Source organism: Oncorhynchus mykiss, chromosome 15 (genome assembly GCF_013265735.2).
Source record: "Oncorhynchus mykiss isolate Arlee chromosome 15, USDA_OmykA_1.1, whole genome shotgun sequence".
Lineage (NCBI taxonomy): Eukaryota > Metazoa > Chordata > Actinopteri > Salmoniformes > Salmonidae > Oncorhynchus > Oncorhynchus mykiss.
Window position 1 is genome coordinate 66,195,937 of NC_048579.1, and position 17,909 is coordinate 66,213,845.

The following is a 17,909-nucleotide window of genomic DNA, read 5'->3' on the forward strand; positions in this document are numbered from 1 at the left end:
TCTCTACACCACAACAGTCAGGACTACCTTAGGTAAACAACCTCTCTACACCACAACAGTCAGGACTACCTTAGGTAAACAACCCAGAAATGCTCTTTATATAGTTCTACTTTCATCACAGTGACGTTGTGTGGTGTCTCGTAGTAACGTTGTGGTGTCTCATCGTGGTAACGTTGTGGTGTCTCGTAGTAACGTTGTGGTCTCTCATCGTAGTAACGTTGTGGTGTCTCATCGTAGTAACGTTGTGGTGTCTCATCGTAGTAACGTTGTGGTGTCTCATCGTAGTAACGTTGTGGTGTCTCATCGTAGTAACGTTGTGGTGTCTCATCGTAGTAACGTTGTGGTGTCTCATCGTAGTAACATTGTGGTGTCTCGTAGTAACGTTGTGGTGTCTCATCGTAGAAACGTTGTGATGTCTCATCGTAGTAACGTTGTGGTGTCTCATCGTGGTAACGTTGTGGTGTCTCGTAGTAACGTTGTGGTGTCTCATCGTGGTAACGTTGTGGTGTCTCATCGTAGTAACGTCTCATCGTAGTAACGTTGTGATGTCTCATCGTAGTAACGTTGTGGTGTCTCATCGTAGTAACGTTGTGGTGTCTCGTCGTAGTAACGTCTCATCGTAGTAACGTCTCATCGTAGTAACGTTGTGATGTCTCATCGTAGTAACGTTGTGATGTCTCATCGTGGTAACGTTGTGGTGTCTCATCGTAGTAACGTCTCATCGTAGAAACGTTGTGATGTCTCATCGTAGTAACGTTGTGGTGTCTCATCGTAGTAACGTTGTGGTGTCTCATCGTAGTAACGTTGTGGTGTCTCATCGTAGTAACGTTGTGGTGTCTCATCGTAGTAACGTTGTGGTGTCTCATCGTAGTAACGTTGTGGTGTCTCATCGTAGTAACGTTGTGGTGTCTCATCGTAGTAACGTTGTCGTGTCTCATCGTAGAAACGTTGTGATGTCTCATCGTGGTAATGTTGTGGTGTCTCATCGTAGTAACGTTGTGATGTCTCATCGTAGTAACGTTGTGATGTCGCATCATAGTAACGTTGTGGTGTCTCGTCGTAGAAACGTTGTGGTGTCTCATCGTAGTAACGTTGTGGTGTCTCATCGTAGTAACGTTGTGATGTCTCATCGTAGTAACGTTGTGGTGTCTCATCGTAGTAACGTCTCATCGTAGTAACGTTGTGGTGTCTCATCGTAGTAACGTTGTGGTGTCTCATCGTAGTAACGTTGTGGTGTCTCATCGTAGTAACGTTGTGGTGTCTCATCGTAGTAACGTTGTGGTGTCTCATCGTAGTAACGTTGTGGTGTCTCATCGTAGTAACGTTGTGGTGTCTCATCGTAGAAACTTTGTGATGTCTCATCGTGGTAACGTTGTGGTGTCTCGTAGTAGTAACGTTGTGGTGTCTCATCGTGGTAACGTTGTGGTGTCTCATCGTGGTAACGTTGTGATGTCTCATCGTAGTAACGTTGTGATGTCTCATCGTAGTAACGTTGTGGTGTCTCATCGTGGTAACGTTGTGGTGTCTCATCGTAGTAACGTTGTGGTGTCTCATCGTAGAAACGTTGTGATGTCTCATCGTGGTAACGTTGTGGTGTCTCGTAGTAGTAACGTTGTGGTGTCTCATCGTGGCAACGTTGTGATGTCTCATCGTAGTAACGTTGTGATGTCTCATCGTAGTAACGTTGTGGTGTCTCATCGTAGTAACGTTGTGGTGTCTCATCGTAGTAACGTTGTGGTGTCTCATCGTAGTAACGTTGTGATGTCGCATCATAGTAACGTTGTGGTGTCTCGTCGTAGAAACGTTGTGGTGTCTCATCGTAGTAACGTTGTGGTGTCTCATCGTAGTAACGTTGTGATGTCTCATCGTAGTAACATTGTGGTGTCTCATCGTAGTAACGTTGTGGTGTCTCATCGTAGTAACGTTGTGGTGTCTCATCGTAGTAACGTTGTGGTGTCTCATCGTAGAAACGTTGTGATGTCTCATCGTGGTAACGTTGTGGTGTCTCATCGTAGTAACGTTGTGGTGTCTCATCGTAGTAACGTTGTGGTGTCTCATCGTAGTAACGTTGTGATGTCTCATCGTAGTAACGTTGTGGTGTCTCATCGTAGTAACGTTGTGGTGTCTCATCGTAGTAACGTTGTGGTGTCTCATCGTAGTGACGTTGTGGTGTCTCATCGTAGTAACGTTGTGATGTCTCATCGTAGTAACGTTGTGGTATCTCATCGTAGTAACGTTGTGGTGTCTCATCGTAGTGACGTTGTGATGTCTCATCGTAGTGACGTTGTGGTGTCATCTTAGTAACGTTGTGGTGTCTCATCGTAGTAACGTTGTGGTGTCATCGTAGTAACGTTGTGGTGTCTCATCGTAGTAACGTTGTGGTGTCTCATCGTAGTAACGTTGTGGTGTCTCATCGTAGTAACGCTGTGATTTCTCATCGTAGTAACGTTGTGGTGTCTCATCGTAGTAACGTTGTGGTGTCTCATCATAGTAACGTTGTGATGTCTCATCGTAGTAACGTTGTGGTGTCTCATCGTGGTAACGTTGTGGTGTCTCATCGTAGTAACGTTGTGGTGTCTCATCGTGGTAACGTTGTGGTGTCTCGTAGTAACGTTGTGATGTCTCATCGTGGTAACGTTGTGGTGTCTCATCGTGGTAACGCTGTGATTTCTCATCGTGGTAACGTTGTGGTGTCTCATCGTGGTAACGTTGTGGTGTCTCGTAGTAACGTTGTGATGTCTCATCGTAGTAACGTTTTGGTGTCTCGTAGTAACGTTGTGATGTCTCATCGTAGTAACGTTGTGGCGTCTCATGGTAGTAACGTCGTGATGTCTCATCGTAGTAACGTTGTGGTGTCTCATCGTAGTAACGTTGTGGTGTCTCATCGTAGTAACGTTGTGGTGTCTCATCGTAGTAACGTTGTGATGTCTCATCGTAGTAACGTTGTGGTGTCTCATCGTAGTAACGTTGTGATGTCTCATCGTAGTAACGTTGTGGTGTCTCATCGTAGTGACGTTGTGATGTCTCATCGTAGTAACGTTGTGGTTTCTCATTGTAGTAACGTTGTGGTGTCTCATCGTGGTAACGTTGTGGTGACTCATCGTAGTAACGTTGTGGTGTCTCATCGTAGTAACGTTGTGGTGTCTCATCGTAGTAACGTTGTGGTGTCTCATCGTAGTAACGTCGTGGTGTCTCATCGTAGTAACGTCGTGGTGTCTCATCGTAGTAACGTCGTGGTGTCTCATCGTAGTAACGTCGTGGTGTCTCATTCAATTCTATTGTACAAAGAGGTGGTAAAAGTATTGCTGTCTGTCATGAGTAGTCCTTTATGTGGAAATTGACGTTTGTTTGTTTGTTTGTTTGTTTGTTTGTTTATTAGTAAACCCAACAACCACCCCTGTCCCGTGGACCCCTGATGTGGACTTCTGTAGCCTGATCTACTGTGAAGAAGTGTTCTGCTGTCCCACTACAGCCTCCATGGATAATACCAGCACCATCTCTCCTGCCCTCCTCTCCTCCACTGTATCTCCCACTACCGGGCCCTCTCTAGCAGGTGAGCTGTCTACTCCCTGTATCTCCCACTGCCGGGCCCTCTCTAGCAGGTGAGCTGGCTACTCCCTGTATCTCCCACTACCGGGCCCTCTCTAGCAGGTGAGCTGGCTACTCCCTGTATCTCCCACTACCGGGCCCTCTCTAGCAGGTGAGCTGTCTACTCCCTGTATCTCCCACTACCGGGCCCTCTCTAGCAGGTGAGCTGTCTACTCCCTGTATCTCCCACTACCGGGCCCTCTCTAGCAGGTGAGCTGGCTACTCCCTGTATCTCCCACTACCGGGCCCTCTCTAGCAGGTGAGCTGTCTACTCCCTGTATCTCCCACTACCGGGCCCTCTCTAGCAGGTGAGCTGTCTACTCCCTGTATCTCCCACTACCGGGCCCTCTCTAGCAGGTGAGCTGGCTACTCCCTGTATCTCCCACTACCGGGCCCTCTCTAGCAGGTGAGCTGGCTACTCCCTGTCTTCATTTACCAACAGCATTCTCCACTGTATCTCCCACTACCGGGCCCTCTCTAGCAGGTGAGCTGTCTACTCCCTGTATCTCCCACTACCGGGCCCTCTCTAGCAGGTGAGCTGGCTACTCCCTGTATCTCCCACTACCGGGCCCTCTCTAGCCGGTGAGCTGGCTACTCCCTGTATCTCCCACTACCGGGCCCTCTCTAGCAGGTGAGCTGGCTACTCCCTGTCTTCATTTACCAACAGCCATCTCCACTGTATCTCCCACTACCGGGCCCTCTCTAGCAGGTGAGCTGGCTACTCCCTGTCTTCATTTACCAACAGCCATCTCCACTGTATCTCCCACTACCGGGCCCTCTCTAGCAGGTGAGCTGTCTACTCCCTGTATCTCCCACTACCGGGCCCTCTCTAGCAGGTGAGCTGTCTACTCCCTGTATCTCCCACTACCGGGCCCTCTCTAGCAGGTGAGCTGTCTACTCCCTGTATCTCCCACTACCGGGCCCTCTCTAGCAGGTGAGCTGTCTACTCCCTGTATCTCCCACTACCGGGCCCTCTCTAGCAGGTGAGCTGTCTACTCCCTGTATCTCCCACTACCAGGCCCTCTCTAGCAGGTGAGCTGTCTACTCCCGGTCTTCATTTACCAACAGCCATCTCCACTGTATCTCTTTCTTCATGCTAGCTTATCTTGACGTAAAACCTACCATGTTGCTGACCTTGAATGAGACGTAATTCTGATGCTCTATAAAGTGTTGGCATTGTGCTGCTTGTGACAGGCAGTAATCCCACTTCTCTTTTTGGTTCCAATTCTGCCTTGTCAGATAAAGGGAAAGACAAATTCAATGAAGAAATCAAAGATGCAGGAGATTGTAAGTCAGATTCTATCACATGCGTTTGATGACACATTATGATGCTAATCCAAATGTGTTATTTTCTGACTTTATTTCACAATACTTCAGAGTTTGACGTCAGATTGTTGTTCTATTTTCAGGGACAAACACAACCATAAAGTCTTTTTTCATCAAAGAAAACGAACAGATCATTGACTCTCGCTACTGTGAGAGGGGAAGCTGCGGGTACGTCATTCAGTCAGTAGTTTGAACTCATTTAATAGATGTAGATTCAGACTGCCAAACCCCATGGTATACTTCATCTCCACGTTGATCTGTTTCCATTCAGGTCAGGAAACTACTCCTTCCAAATCCCTATCAGCAAGTTCGTCCCCACCAACATGCGTGTCACTGTCCAGATGAAGTGAGTGACCAGGACACGAGACATGCTTCCTCTGGTCTCCACTTTGTTTTCCTCTTGAATAATTCAATAGGACTTGTCTTCCCACTGCGGTGGTGACAGGTTGGCATTGACTGGGGACTCTGGAAGGAGCAGGGGATAGTTTCTAAGAGGTTGTTTTACCTCCGGGGCTGATGATGGTCTGAATCCTCCCAGACATTCAGAGTCCATACACGGGGGAGCTTGTGAGTCTAAGGGCTCCATTTAATCCTTAGTGCAGTAGGGTGCGATTTGGGATTTAAAGGCAATGTTTCCGGGCATTTGCGGAGACTGCAGTCACGTAGTTGCTGCGTATGTCGTCTCAATGGGAAATTACCTTTAAATGTCAATCACACTATACCGCAGATCTTCAGCGCTACGGATTGAATCGAGACTTGAAGCTTTGTCTGAATCAGACATTGGACCCCATTCTGGCAGGACTTCCTGTTCTGTATGAGGAGATGAAGGCCTCTAAGACAGAGCTGCATAAGGCACATTCTCTCATTGTTGTTCACACTAATTACAAATGGTCACAGAGCACTTGGTACTTGCATCGTGGGTTTGTTGTAAGTACCGTAAATGACCACTAGGTGTCTCCTCTCCTCTGACGCAGTACTACAGAGCTGCTGGTTGTCCACCTGTGTCATAATGATGAGACGTTTAAATGCTCTGCCTTGATGGACCACGATCAAACCAACGAAGAATACAATTTCATGAATACACAGGTATGGCATCCACGGACAACACTATACTGTGGTTGCTCTCTGTTTGATAATTACAAACTCTCTGCTCTTTGTATGATAAAAAGTGAACCAAGAAAGTAAGAAAGAAAGAGAGTATAAAGGTTGAAAGTGTTTCTTTTGTTGTCTCCAGGGCTACGTCCATGAATGGCCTCTGCCAGTGTCTCGATTCTACAGGAGCTCCTACCACTTCCGCTCAGCAGTGGCTGTAAGAACTAAAAGATTTCTCCAATGTGTCCTTTCCTAAAATATCAATGTCAAACGACACTGTCCAGGTAGCCTCACAACTACTATGTGTTGTATGTTGTGGGGGGGAAAACCACCCGATCTGATAACCACAATCTAACAGAGTTGTTATGCTCTCGTCTCCCCGTAATGCTCTCGTCTCCCCGTAATGCTCTCGTCTCCCCGTAATGCTCTCGTCTCCCCGTAATGCTCCCCGTAATGCTCTCGTCTCCCCGTAATGCTCTCGTCTCCCCGTAATGCTCTCGTCTCCCCGTAATGCTCTCGTCTCCCCGTAATGCTCCCCGTAATGCTCTCGTCTCCCCGTAATGCTCTCGTCTCCCCGTAATGCTCTCGTCTCCCCGTAATGCTCCCCGTAATGGCCTCGTCTCACACTGGTATTGGAAACTGAACAAGAGTTCACAACTGTCACTGTAGGCCACCCAGAGATGTTATTTAATGTTGTAACAGACGTTGACTACACCCTGTTATTGTCATGGGTTTTAGTAGTCTTTGCCAGATGTCCTATTCTTACGATATCACACAGTTAAATGTATGTGTGGTTGATTTGAGGATTTGTTTCCGACCAAAACAAACTGTAAATCTTCTTCATCTCAGAGAGGAAGAGGGGAAGCGAGAGGTTTTACTCTGCTCAAAATCTGCCCACAAAGTGAGGAATTTCTGTACGAACGTCAATAAGAGAGTGTTGAATTTGGTCAACAAAAAAATGTAATTCGTATTTTGCTACGTGAGGCTTGTTTGATGGAATAGAAGTTTCGTAATGGTTAGGTTGTTGCACGGATATAAGTGAACACATGGGGCATTTCAGCAACTTTGAAAACAAAACTACTTTATATCAGATTTGTTACTGTTGTCGTAGGGATAGATGGAGAACTCAACATGGCAATACCCATGCTAAAATGGGTTATAACCATGTTGAGTTCTCCATCTATCCCTATGACAATCCATAACCCATTTTAGCATGGGTATTGCCATTGAGGGCTTCCACCATTTTAAAGTAGTCAACTGGGTGGGGATTCCTACGAGAGGGAAGCAATCCCACAATGAAGAAGAAGAAAATGGACTACTTTAAAATGGAGATGCTGCCCGTGCTGGCACAGAAGCTAAAATGAGAACTCTATCTCTAAGGCCTGTTGTGCACACGCCTATCTACCCTGTCATTGGCTAGAATGGTTCCACCTGATCTCGCCTCCTCAGGCTTGCCTTCCATTTTTGATGACTTGTACAGTATTTCCACTGTTAGAGGCATCACTTGTCAATGTAATAGACAATCTTGGTCTATCTCCATCCAGGGACAGGCAGACTGCAATACCGACCGTGGCTTCGTGGGGGCGCTGTTCACAGACTACCACTTCAACTTCTACCGGAGGTGTGAGTGAGGAAGAAGACCTCATACTGTAGTTCCTCTGGCAGGCCAGCCAGTGTCCAATGACATGGGTGTCGATGCTTCTCTTCGTGATGCATGGCAACCGTAATAATTCATCCACTTTGTATTGTTTTTCTATGAAATGTCCTGATTGTTGATGAGATCGTTGTACATAATCTCTTTTACAAGGACTGTAATAAGGGAATATTTATTGATACAGAATTACAGCAGGTAAGAGTCCTATGATTGACTTTGCCTTGTGACAGTTCTGGCACTATGTGAAAAGAGATTGAATTGGAACAGACCTGAACAGGATCATTTTGTTTTCAGTGGAATGTAAATGCAGTATAACAGGTTATTGATTGTTCATTAAACTATACATTGATCATGTCACACTGTTGGAACACAGGAGGACAGGATGAGGCCCAAAGTAAAATAGTACTTCTATGTCATACTTGACTATGTAGGTAGCTATTTCATTTATTTCAGAAAGTAATTGTGTTGAACTCTGTGTTACTGCATCATTTCCTAGTAATTACCAGGTAAATACCATTGGAAACTGTAAAATAAAGTACTGAATTCTCTGTTCTGAAGCAGCTACTTCCCATCCAGGGTCAACTTTATCATTCAGACGCAAATTTAGAATGACGTCAGTTGCCAACAACACACACCACCGACAACACAACTTTTAAACCAACGGCTACAAGGGATTCTAACCAATGTCCCCCTGTCTCCTCTATTCTAACCAATAGATATGTCTCTCTGTGTCCTCCCCTCTATTCTAACCAATAGAGATGTCTCCTGTCCTCTATTCTAACCAATAGACATGTCTCCTTCTCCTCTATTCTGGCCAATGGAAACATATCCTCTCCTCTCTATTCTAACCAATGTAGATGTCTCCTCTATTCTAACCAATAGATATGTCTCTCTGTGTCCTCTCCTCTATTCTAACCAATAGAAATGTCTCCTTCTCCTTTCTCCTCTTTAAACCTTTGACATCATCCACACACCATGAGTGAGAGATTGGAGGAATCTGGAATAGAAAGTAACACACACACACACACACACACACACACACACACTAGAATGTAAAGCACACAACCAACGGCCCATAATCCATTCTGACATCCGTATAAATCATTCACATTTTAATGAATCTGAAATCCATTCCAACAGGAGACAAGAGATATCTTTGTGCAGCCTATGACCTATATGAGTGCAGTGTGTATGTGTGTGTGTCTGTCTGATGGGGGGGTGGAGGAAGAGATGGGGGTGGAGGGAGAGATGGGGGGCGGAGGGAGAGATGGGGTGGAGGGAGAGATGGGGGTGGAGGGAGAGATGGGGGGGTGGAGGGAGAGATGGGGGAGTGGAGGGAGAGATGGGGGGGGGTGGAGGGAGAGATGGGGGGGGTGGAGGGAGAGATGGGGGGGGGGTGGAGGGAGAGATGGGGGGGGTGGAGGGAGAGATCGGGGGGGGTGGAGGGAGAGATCGGGGGGGGTGGAGGGAGAGATCGGGGGGGGTGGAGGGAGAGATATGGGGATGGAGGGAGAGATGAGGGACAAATGGGGGATGGAGGGAGAAATGGGATGGAGGAAGAAATTGGGGATGGAGGGAGGGGGAGAAATGGGGGTGGGAGGGATAGATGGGGGATGGGGAATATATGGGAGATGGGGCATGGAGGAAGAAATGGGTGATGGGAGGGATGGATGGAGGGGGAGATGGGGGATGGAGGAAGAGATGAGGAGTGGGGGATGGAGGGAGAAGTGGGGGATGGAGGGAGAAGTGGGGGAGAGATGTGGGGGATGGAGGGAGAAGTGGGGGATGGGGAGAGAGATGAGGGAGAAGTGGGGGATGGGGAGAGAGATGAGGGAGAAGTGGGGGATGGGAAGAGAGATGAGGGAGAAGTGGGGGATGGGGAGAGAGATGAGGGAGAAGTGGGGGAGATGAGGGAGAAGTGGGGGAGATGAGGGAGAAGTGGGGGATGGAGGGGGAGATGAGGGAGAAGTGGGGGATGGAGGGGGAGATGAGGGAGAAGTGGGGGATGGAGGGGGAGATGAGGGAGAAGTGGGGGAGATGAGGGAGAAGTGGGGGATGGAGGGGGAGATGAGGGAGAAGTGGGGGATGGAGGGGGAGATGAGGGAGAAGTGGGGGATGGAGGGAGAGATGAGGGAGAAGTGGGGGATGGAGGGAGAGATGAGGGAGAAGTGGGGGATGGAGGGAGAGATGAGGGAGAAGTGGGGGATGGGGAGAGAGATGAGGGAGAAGTGGGGGATGGGGAGAGAGAAGTGGGATGGAGGAAGAAATGGGGGAGTGGGGGATGGAGGGAGGGATGGGGGATAGATGGGGAGATGGGGGATGGAGGGAGGGATGGGGAGAGAGATGAGGGAGAAGTGGGGGATGGGGAGAGAGAAGTGGGATGGAGGAAGAAATGGGGGAGTGGGGGATGGAGGGAGGGATGGGGGATAGATGGGGAGATGGGGGATGGAGGGAGGGATAGAGGGAGAGAGATGGGGGCTAGAGGGAGCGAGATCGGGGATGGAGGGAGGGATAGAGGGAGAGAGATGGGGGCTAGAGGGAGATAGATGGGGGCTAGAGGGAGAGAGATGGGGGCTAGAGGGAGAGAGATGAGGGAGTGAGATCGGGGCTAGAGGGAGAGAGATGGGGGATGGAGGGAGGGATAGAGGGAGAGAGATGGGGGATAGAGGGAGAGAGATGGGGGATGGAGGGAGAGAAGTGGGATAGATGGGGGATGGATGGAGGGATAGATGGGGAGATGGGGGTGGAGGGAGGGAGAGATGGGAGGGAAGTGGGATGGAGGAAGAGATGGGGAATGGAGGGATAGATGGGGGTTATGGAGGAAGAGATGGGGGATGGAGGGAGAGATGGGGGAGCATTGGGGGATGGAGGGATAGATGGGATGGAGGGATAGATGGGGGTTATGGAGGAAGAGATGGGGGATGGAGGGAGAAGTGGGGGATTTAGGGAGAGATGGGGGAGAAATGGGGGATGGAGGGATAGATGGGGGATGGAGGGAGAGAAGTGGGATGGAGAAAGAAATGGGGGATAGAGGGATAGATGGGGAGATGGGGGAGGGAGAGATGGGGGATGGAGGGAGAAATGGTGGATGAAGGGAGAAATGGGGGTGATGGATGGATGGATGGAGGGAGAGATAGGGGGGTTGAGGGAAAAATGAGGGATGGAGGGCGAAAGTTGGTTGGAGTGGATTAGAGATGTTAGGACAGACGATAGTGGACGCTGTAGGTCTGAATGAGTTAGCTGTGTGTTACGGAGAATGATGCTCCCAATATTATCCTGATCAAGCACAGGACCCCACCGTCACAGGACCCCAACGTCACATGACCCCAACGTCACAGGACCCCACCGTCACATGACCCCACCGTCACAGGACCCCACCGTCACAGGACCCCACCGTCACAGGACCCCACCGTCACAGGACCCCACCGTCACAGGACCCCACTGTCACAGGACCCCACCGTCACAGCACCCCACCGTCACATGACCCCGTCACATGACCCCACCGTCACAGGACCCCACTGTCACAGGACCCCACCGTCACAGGACCCCACAGGACCCCACAGGACCCCACCGTCACAGGACCCCACCGTCACAGGACCCCACCGTCACAGGACGCCACCGTCACAGGACCAGACCGTCACAGCACCCCGCCGTCACATGACCCCACCGTCACAGGACCCCACGTCACAGGAACCCACCGTCACAGGACCCCACAGAACCCCACCGTCACAGCACCCCACCGCCACAGGACCCCACCGTCACAGGACCACACCGTCACAGGACCCCACAGGACCCCACCGTCACAGGACCCCACCGTCACAGGACCCCACCGTCACAGGACCCCACCGTCACAGGACCCCACAGGACCACACCATCACAGGACCCCACAGGACCACACCGTCATTCATTTAGTCGTCAACTAATTCCTTCATTAAAAGTAAAGAACAAAATATCCGTCAACAGACATGACGTGGTCCTTACAACCAGAAACACAGAGGAACACGTTGACACACAACCCATCTCTCTGTGTGTTTTATGACTTATTCAAGCGCAACCCAAGCAGCACTCTGAAAGACTAATTAGGTGGCAGTAGACGGCGTGGAGAATGACGGCTGGAAGAGTCAGAAGACACATCCTTCTGCTCTACCTGGAGGGATGGGAGAAACTGTAGAAGATTCTGCTGCATTATTGACGAACAGTGAAGACACTGGTTAGCCAGGCGGTCAGGAGTAGGCTGTGGCTGACACGGGTGGAGGCAGAGAGAGTCAGAGAGGGTAGACTAGGCTGTGGCTGACAGGGGTGGAGGCAGAGAGAGGCAGAGAGGGTAGATTAGGCTGTGGCTGACAGGGGTGGAGACAGAGAGAGTCAGAGAGGGTAGACTAGGCTGTGGCTGACAGGGGTGGAGGCAGAGAGAGTCAGAGAGGGTAGACTAGGCTGTGGCTGACAGGGGTGGAGGCAGAGAGAGTCAGAGGGGGTAGACTAGGCTGTGGCTGACAGGGGTGGAGTCAGAGGGGGTAGACTAGGCTGGGACAGGGGGTGGGGGGGACAGAGGCACACAGCCCAGACCACACACCAGCAGCATTCCCACAAGCCTCTGCAACAGAGATGGACGTAGAGGTGAGTTACTGCCACAGAAAACATTTTATAAATATCTGCATGTAGAATTTATTATTTATTAGTACACAGAGGCTCTGTAGAATGTATTGATTCAGTTACTTTTAATGTGTTCTTCTCTGTCTACAATGTAACACTAAAGCAGAAATAGCCTGTTTAATCACAGGGTGAACATAATGCATGTTATACGTATGTACGTGTGAGTTGGGCTACACAGCCTGCTAACACTTGAGGATTAGTAACATTCGCGTGATGCCAAATCGATGAAAGATGTATTGCAAATTATGTTTAGACATTTTCATCGAATTTGTGTGCATAGGCTACTTGGGATTTATTTATTTTTAATGGAAGAGAGAACTTCAGAAGAGAAATGGACTCTACACTGAGTGGACATAACATTAAGAACACCTTCCTAATATTGAGTTGAACCCCCTATTGCCCTCAGAACAGCCTCAATTCATCAGGTCATGGGACTCTACAAGGTGTTGAAAGCGTTCCACAGGGATGCTGGTCCATGTTGACTCCAGTGTTTCCCACAGTTGTGTCAAGTCAAGATGTCAAGATTTCCTTTGGGTGATGGACCCTTCTTGATACACACAGGAAACTGTTGAGTGTGAAAACCCCCAGCAGCGTTGCAGTTCTTAACACAAACCTGTGAGCCTGGCACCTTCTTGAGCCTGGCACCTTCTTGGCTCCCGAGTGGGGCTGCGGCACTGCATCTCAGTGCAAGAGGCGTCACTACAGTCCCTGGTTCGAATCCAGGTTGTATCACAACCGGCCGTGATTGGGACTCCCATAGGGTGGCGCACAATTGGCCCAGCGTCGTTTGGCCGGTGTAGGTCATCATTGTAAATAATAATTTGTTCTTAATTAACTGACTTGCCTAGTTAAGTAAAGGTTCAATACTACTAGACCCTGTTCAAAGACACTTCAATATTCTGTCTTGGCCGTTCACCCTCTGACACAAACACAATCCATGTCTCAATGGTCTCAAGACTTAAAACTCCTCCCCTTCATCTTTAACCTGTCTCCTCCCCTTCATCTTTAACCTGTCTCCTCCCCTTCATCTTTAACCTCTCTCCTCCCCTTCATCTTTAACCTCTCTCCTCCCCTTCATCTTTAACCTGTCTCCTCCCCTTCATCTTTAACCTGTCTCCTCCCCTTCATCTTTAACCTCTCTCCTCCCCTTCATCTTTAACCTGTCTCCTCCCCTTCATCTTTAACCTGTCTCCTCCCCTTCATCTTTAACCTCTCTCCTCCCCTTCATCTTTAACCTGTCTCCTCCCCTTCATCTTTAACCTGTCTCCTCCCCTTCATCTTTAACCTGTCTCCTCCCCTTCATCTATAACCTGTCTCCTCCCCTTCATCTTTAACCTGTCTCCTCCCCTTCATCTATAACCTGTCTCCTCCCCTTCATCTTTAACACGTCTCCTCCACCCTCATCTACACCGATTGAAGATGATTTAACAAGTAACATCAATAAGGGATCATATCTTTCACCTGGATTCACCTGGTCAGTCTCCGTCATGGAAAGAGCAGGTGTTCTTAATGTTTTGTCCAGTCAGTAATAACAGTGCATAGTGAATGAAGTCATCAACCCTGCCTTCTGCAGTGACATGAACTACATAACAATGACCAAGTGACAGGCTGTTGGATGTGTTTTTAAAAAGCAGTTTTTTGTGATGTTCTCACAACGTTTTAATGGAGGATTTGTATTGGACAATTTGCAAAGAACTTGACTCAGATGTCTACATAAATGTGGGATTTGTAACTCATGAATGCACCCACATGAAACAAACACTATGATACTATTGAATGTATTTCATGGCAGATGTTAGTCCACTCTACCTAGTTCAGTTCTACTGAGGGCTCAGATGTTAGTCCACTCTACCTAGTTCAGTTCTACTGAGGGCTCAGATGTTAGTCCACTCTACCTAGTTCAGTTCTACTGAGGGCTCAGATGTTAGTCCACTCTACCTAGTTCAGTTCTACTGAGGGCTCAGATGTTAGTCCACTCTACCTAGTTCAGTTCTACTGAGGGCTCAGATGTTAGTCCACTCTACCTAGTTCAGTTCTACTGAGGGCTCAGATGTCAGTCCACTCTACCTAGTTCAGTTCTACTGAGGGCTCAGATGTTAGTCCACTCTACCTAGTTCAGTTCTACTGAGGGCTCAGATGTTAGTCCACTCTACCTAGTTCAGTTCTACTGAGGGCTCAGATGTTAGTCCACTCTACCTAGTTCAGTTCTACTGAGGGCTCAGATGTTAGTCCACTCTACCTAGTTCAGTTCTACTGAGGGCTCAGATGTCAGTCCACTCTACCTAGTTCAGTTCTACTGAGGGCTCAGGCGTTAGTCCACTCTACCTAGTTCAGTTCTACTGAGGGCTCAGATGTCAGTCCACTCTACCTAGTTCAGTTCTACTGAGGGCTCAGATGTTAGTCCACTCTACCTAGTTCAGTTCTACTGAGGGCTCAGGCTTTAGTCCACTCTACCTAGTTCAGTTCTACTGAGGGCTCAGGCTTTAGTCCACTCTACCTAGTTCAGTTCTACTGAGGGCTCAGAGGAATAATTTTGCACGCCCAATTTTTCAGTTTTTGATTTGTTAAAAAAGTTTGAAATATCCAATAAATGTCGTTCCACTTCATGATTGTGTCCCACTTGTTGTTGATTCTTCACAAAAAAATACAGTTTTATATATTTATGTTTGAAGCCTGAAATGTGGCAAAAGGTCGCAAAGTTCAAGGGGGCCGAATACTTTCGCAAGGCACTGTAAATAAGCTCAACCCAGCTGCAGCGGGAGAGGTGTCCGGTTCCTTAGTGACAGCACACACACACACACACAGACACAGACAGACACACACACACACCTGTCTCACATAGGCATAATGAAACACGTCCGTCCATCCCTAGCTCCCACGGTCCCACCTCTCACTCAGCTCAAACTGGAAAGACACCTCACTCGATGAAAGTGTGAAAGTAATATAAATGAAGTATTGCTTTTAGGTGTCTGGCTCTTGTTCTGCTGCAGTAAACTGGGATGTTACTTAGGAATAATCCCCTTCTGTCTTTTATTTGACAGGCGCTAGTGGACCGGACATTAAGACGTCTTTACCTCTCACATTCAGCAGCAGAAAGGTGAGGGTTTCAGGTGACTCCTCTCTCGCACTTTCTTTTTCCCTCTCTTTCTCATTCTCTCGCTCTCATTCTCTCCCTCTCTCTTTTTCCTTCTCTCTCTCTTTCTCTCCCTCTCTCTTTTTCCTTCTCTCGCGCTCTTTCTTTCTTTCTTTCTTTTGGTCTCTCTCTCTTGCTCTCGCTCATTCTCTCTGGCTCTCTTTTTTCCTTCTCTCGCTCTCTTTCTCTCTCTCTCTCTCGCTATCTCTGGGTGGGCTCTAGGTGAGAGAGAGAGACAGGGTGGGCTCTAGGTGAGAGAGAGAGACAGGGTGGGCTCTAGTGAGAGAGAGACAGGGTGGGCTCTAGTGAGAGAGAGACAGGGTGGGCTCTAGTGAGAGAGAGAGACAGGGTGGGCTCTAGTGAGAGAGAGAGAGAGACAGGGTGGGCTCTAGTGAGAGAGAGAGAGAGACAGGGTGGGCTCTAATGAGAGAGAGACAGGGGTGGGCCACGTCAAGGTGCTATCGATCTCATGTCTTGGTGTCGTTTCCATCCAGTAACCCAACACTTAGTGTTCCATCATGATCACATTGAGGCAAACCTGTAAAATAAGCTCCCGAAGACAACCTGTGTGTGTGTGTGTGTGTGTGTGTGTGTGTGTGTGCTGTGATACAGACCCAGGCAAGCCAACACCTCTATCAGGCCTCTCCTCTCTTAACTGAAGGGCTCTTGGCTACTGACCTGAATAATGATGATTACTCAGATTTTCCACGGCGATGCAGGACCGAACCACAACCTCTCTTTCAGGAGCAGGGATACGTTACAGTGGCAAGGCTCAATGTACAGTAAAGACATCTGATTGGTTAACAGCAGGCAGGGAAGGAAGCGACGAGAGAGGAAGACATTGGTAAATGGGAAACTTCACGGTTACACTTTGTGTGGACTGCTGCTGCGCCATCAATCACTTTGTCAACGTGCCGTTTGCTCACTTAGAAAACCTGCTGTCAGTGGAACGAAACGCTTATGAAAATCACGTCTGGAGTTTTAAATGTTCTGGAAATGTGTTGGAAAATAAAGTAATACATTTAAGAATGTGCTAGAAAAAGGAGCATCATCTAATGTCCCCCCCCCCCCCCCCCCCCCCGTTCTCCTTTTACAGGCCATGTATTTTCCCTCCCATCAACCCTGCTACTCAAAGCAAAGAGAGGGGAGACCCAGCCAAGCTCCCCCTCCGGGAGCTCCCCCTCCAGGAGCTCCCCATCCAGGAGCACCAGAGGAAAGTGGAGGGCAACAAGCATCTACTTGAGGAGGTACAGTACATGTGGTAGGAACTACAACGTCTTCTATTTTGCCTCTAGGACTTGTGGGAAAGGTAGTCATGGAGTCTACCTCAGAAGCTGCTTGCCCCCGGGTGGGTGGAGAGAGAGAAACACTCATATTGAATATCACACAGTTGACTGATGTGTGTGTGTGTGTGTGTGTGTGTGTGTGTGTGTGTGTGTGAGAGAGAGATGAGATGGGATCAGCAGTGTGTGTGTGTGTGTGTGTGTGAGAGAGAGAGAGAGATGAGATGGGGCTAGCAGTGTGTGTGTGTGTGCGAGAGAGAGAGAGAGATGAGATGGGATCAGCAGTCGGTTAGTTGTCTTGCAGCGGTGGTGACATCTTCACAGCTATCAGATCACAGCAGAGTGTGACTGTGAGAGGATAACGCTATAGAGGCTGTACTGACTGTGAGAGGATAACGCTATAGAGGCTGTACTGACTGTGAGAGGATAACGCTATAGAGGCTATACTGACTGTGAGGGGATAACGCTATAGAGGCTGTACTGACTGTGAGAGGGGATAACGCTATAGAGGCTGTACTGACTGTGAGAGGGGATAACGCTATAGAGGCTGTAGTGACTGTGAGGGGATAACGCTATAGAGGCTGTACTGACTGTGAGAGGGGATAACGCTATAGAGGCTGTACTGACTGTGAGAGGGGATAACGCTATAGAGGCTGTACTGACTGAGAGGGGATAACGCTATAGAGGCTGTACTGACTGTGAGAGGGGATAACGCTATAGAGGCTGTACTGACTGTGAGGGGATAACGCTATAGAGAATGTATAACGCTATAGAGGCTGTACTGACTGTGAGAGGAGATAACGCTATAGAGGCTGTACTGACTGTGAGGGGATAACGCTATAGAGGCTGTACTGACTGTGAGAGGAGATAACGCTATAGAGGCTGTACTGACTGTCATCATCATGTCTTATCTCAGCCATCTTACAGGGTTGTTATCTGACTGATAGCGACAGAGAGAAGAGGTAAATAAATACACTAAGATACATCATTAGATTTAATCTGCCTCATTGGACCGTGGCTGGGAATCCTTTACCAATGCAATATGATGTCCCCAACATACAGTATTGTTTGTGTTTAACCACAACAGAAGATACTCATAACATCTTGTTTCAGAGAGTTTGTCTCTGTTCATTCACAACTGCAGTCATAAAGCCTCTGGGCACCGTGCTGGCTGAAATGA

General features: G+C 48.6%; 2 protein-coding genes and 1 long non-coding RNA gene across 3 annotated transcripts in view; all 3 read left to right on the forward strand.

Annotated features, from left to right (window-relative positions):
• Positions 1-8,208, forward strand: part of LOC110516332 (myelin regulatory factor-like protein) — a 52,838-nt gene extending 44,630 nt beyond the window's left edge. Inside the window, exons 18-24 of the mRNA XM_036945002.1 lie at positions 3,380-3,553; positions 4,828-4,875; positions 4,998-5,082; positions 5,186-5,260; positions 5,889-6,000; positions 6,149-6,223; positions 7,551-8,208. Of these exons, the coding sequence (XP_036800897.1) occupies positions 3,380-3,553; positions 4,828-4,875; positions 4,998-5,082; positions 5,186-5,260; positions 5,889-6,000; positions 6,149-6,223; positions 7,551-7,637 (656 nt within the window). The 3' untranslated portion in view covers positions 7,638-8,208. The remainder of the gene's footprint in view (positions 1-3,379; positions 3,554-4,827; positions 4,876-4,997; positions 5,083-5,185; positions 5,261-5,888; positions 6,001-6,148; positions 6,224-7,550) is intronic.
• Positions 8,209-10,854: 2,646 nt separating this feature from the next.
• Positions 10,855-11,572, forward strand: LOC118938898 (extensin-like). Its single transcript, XM_036945555.1, has 2 exons — positions 10,855-10,895; positions 10,999-11,572. The coding sequence occupies exons 1-2, from the start codon at positions 10,855-10,857 to the stop codon at positions 11,570-11,572; spliced, it is 615 nt and encodes a 204-aa protein (XP_036801450.1).
• A 609-nt stretch (positions 11,573-12,181) lies between these two features.
• On the forward strand, positions 12,182-16,673 carry LOC118938930. Its single transcript, XR_005036324.1, has 3 exons — positions 12,182-12,277; positions 15,355-15,410; positions 16,543-16,673. It is a non-coding gene; the product is annotated as an uncharacterized LOC118938930 (long non-coding RNA).
• The last annotated feature ends 1,236 nt before the right edge of the window (positions 16,674-17,909 follow it).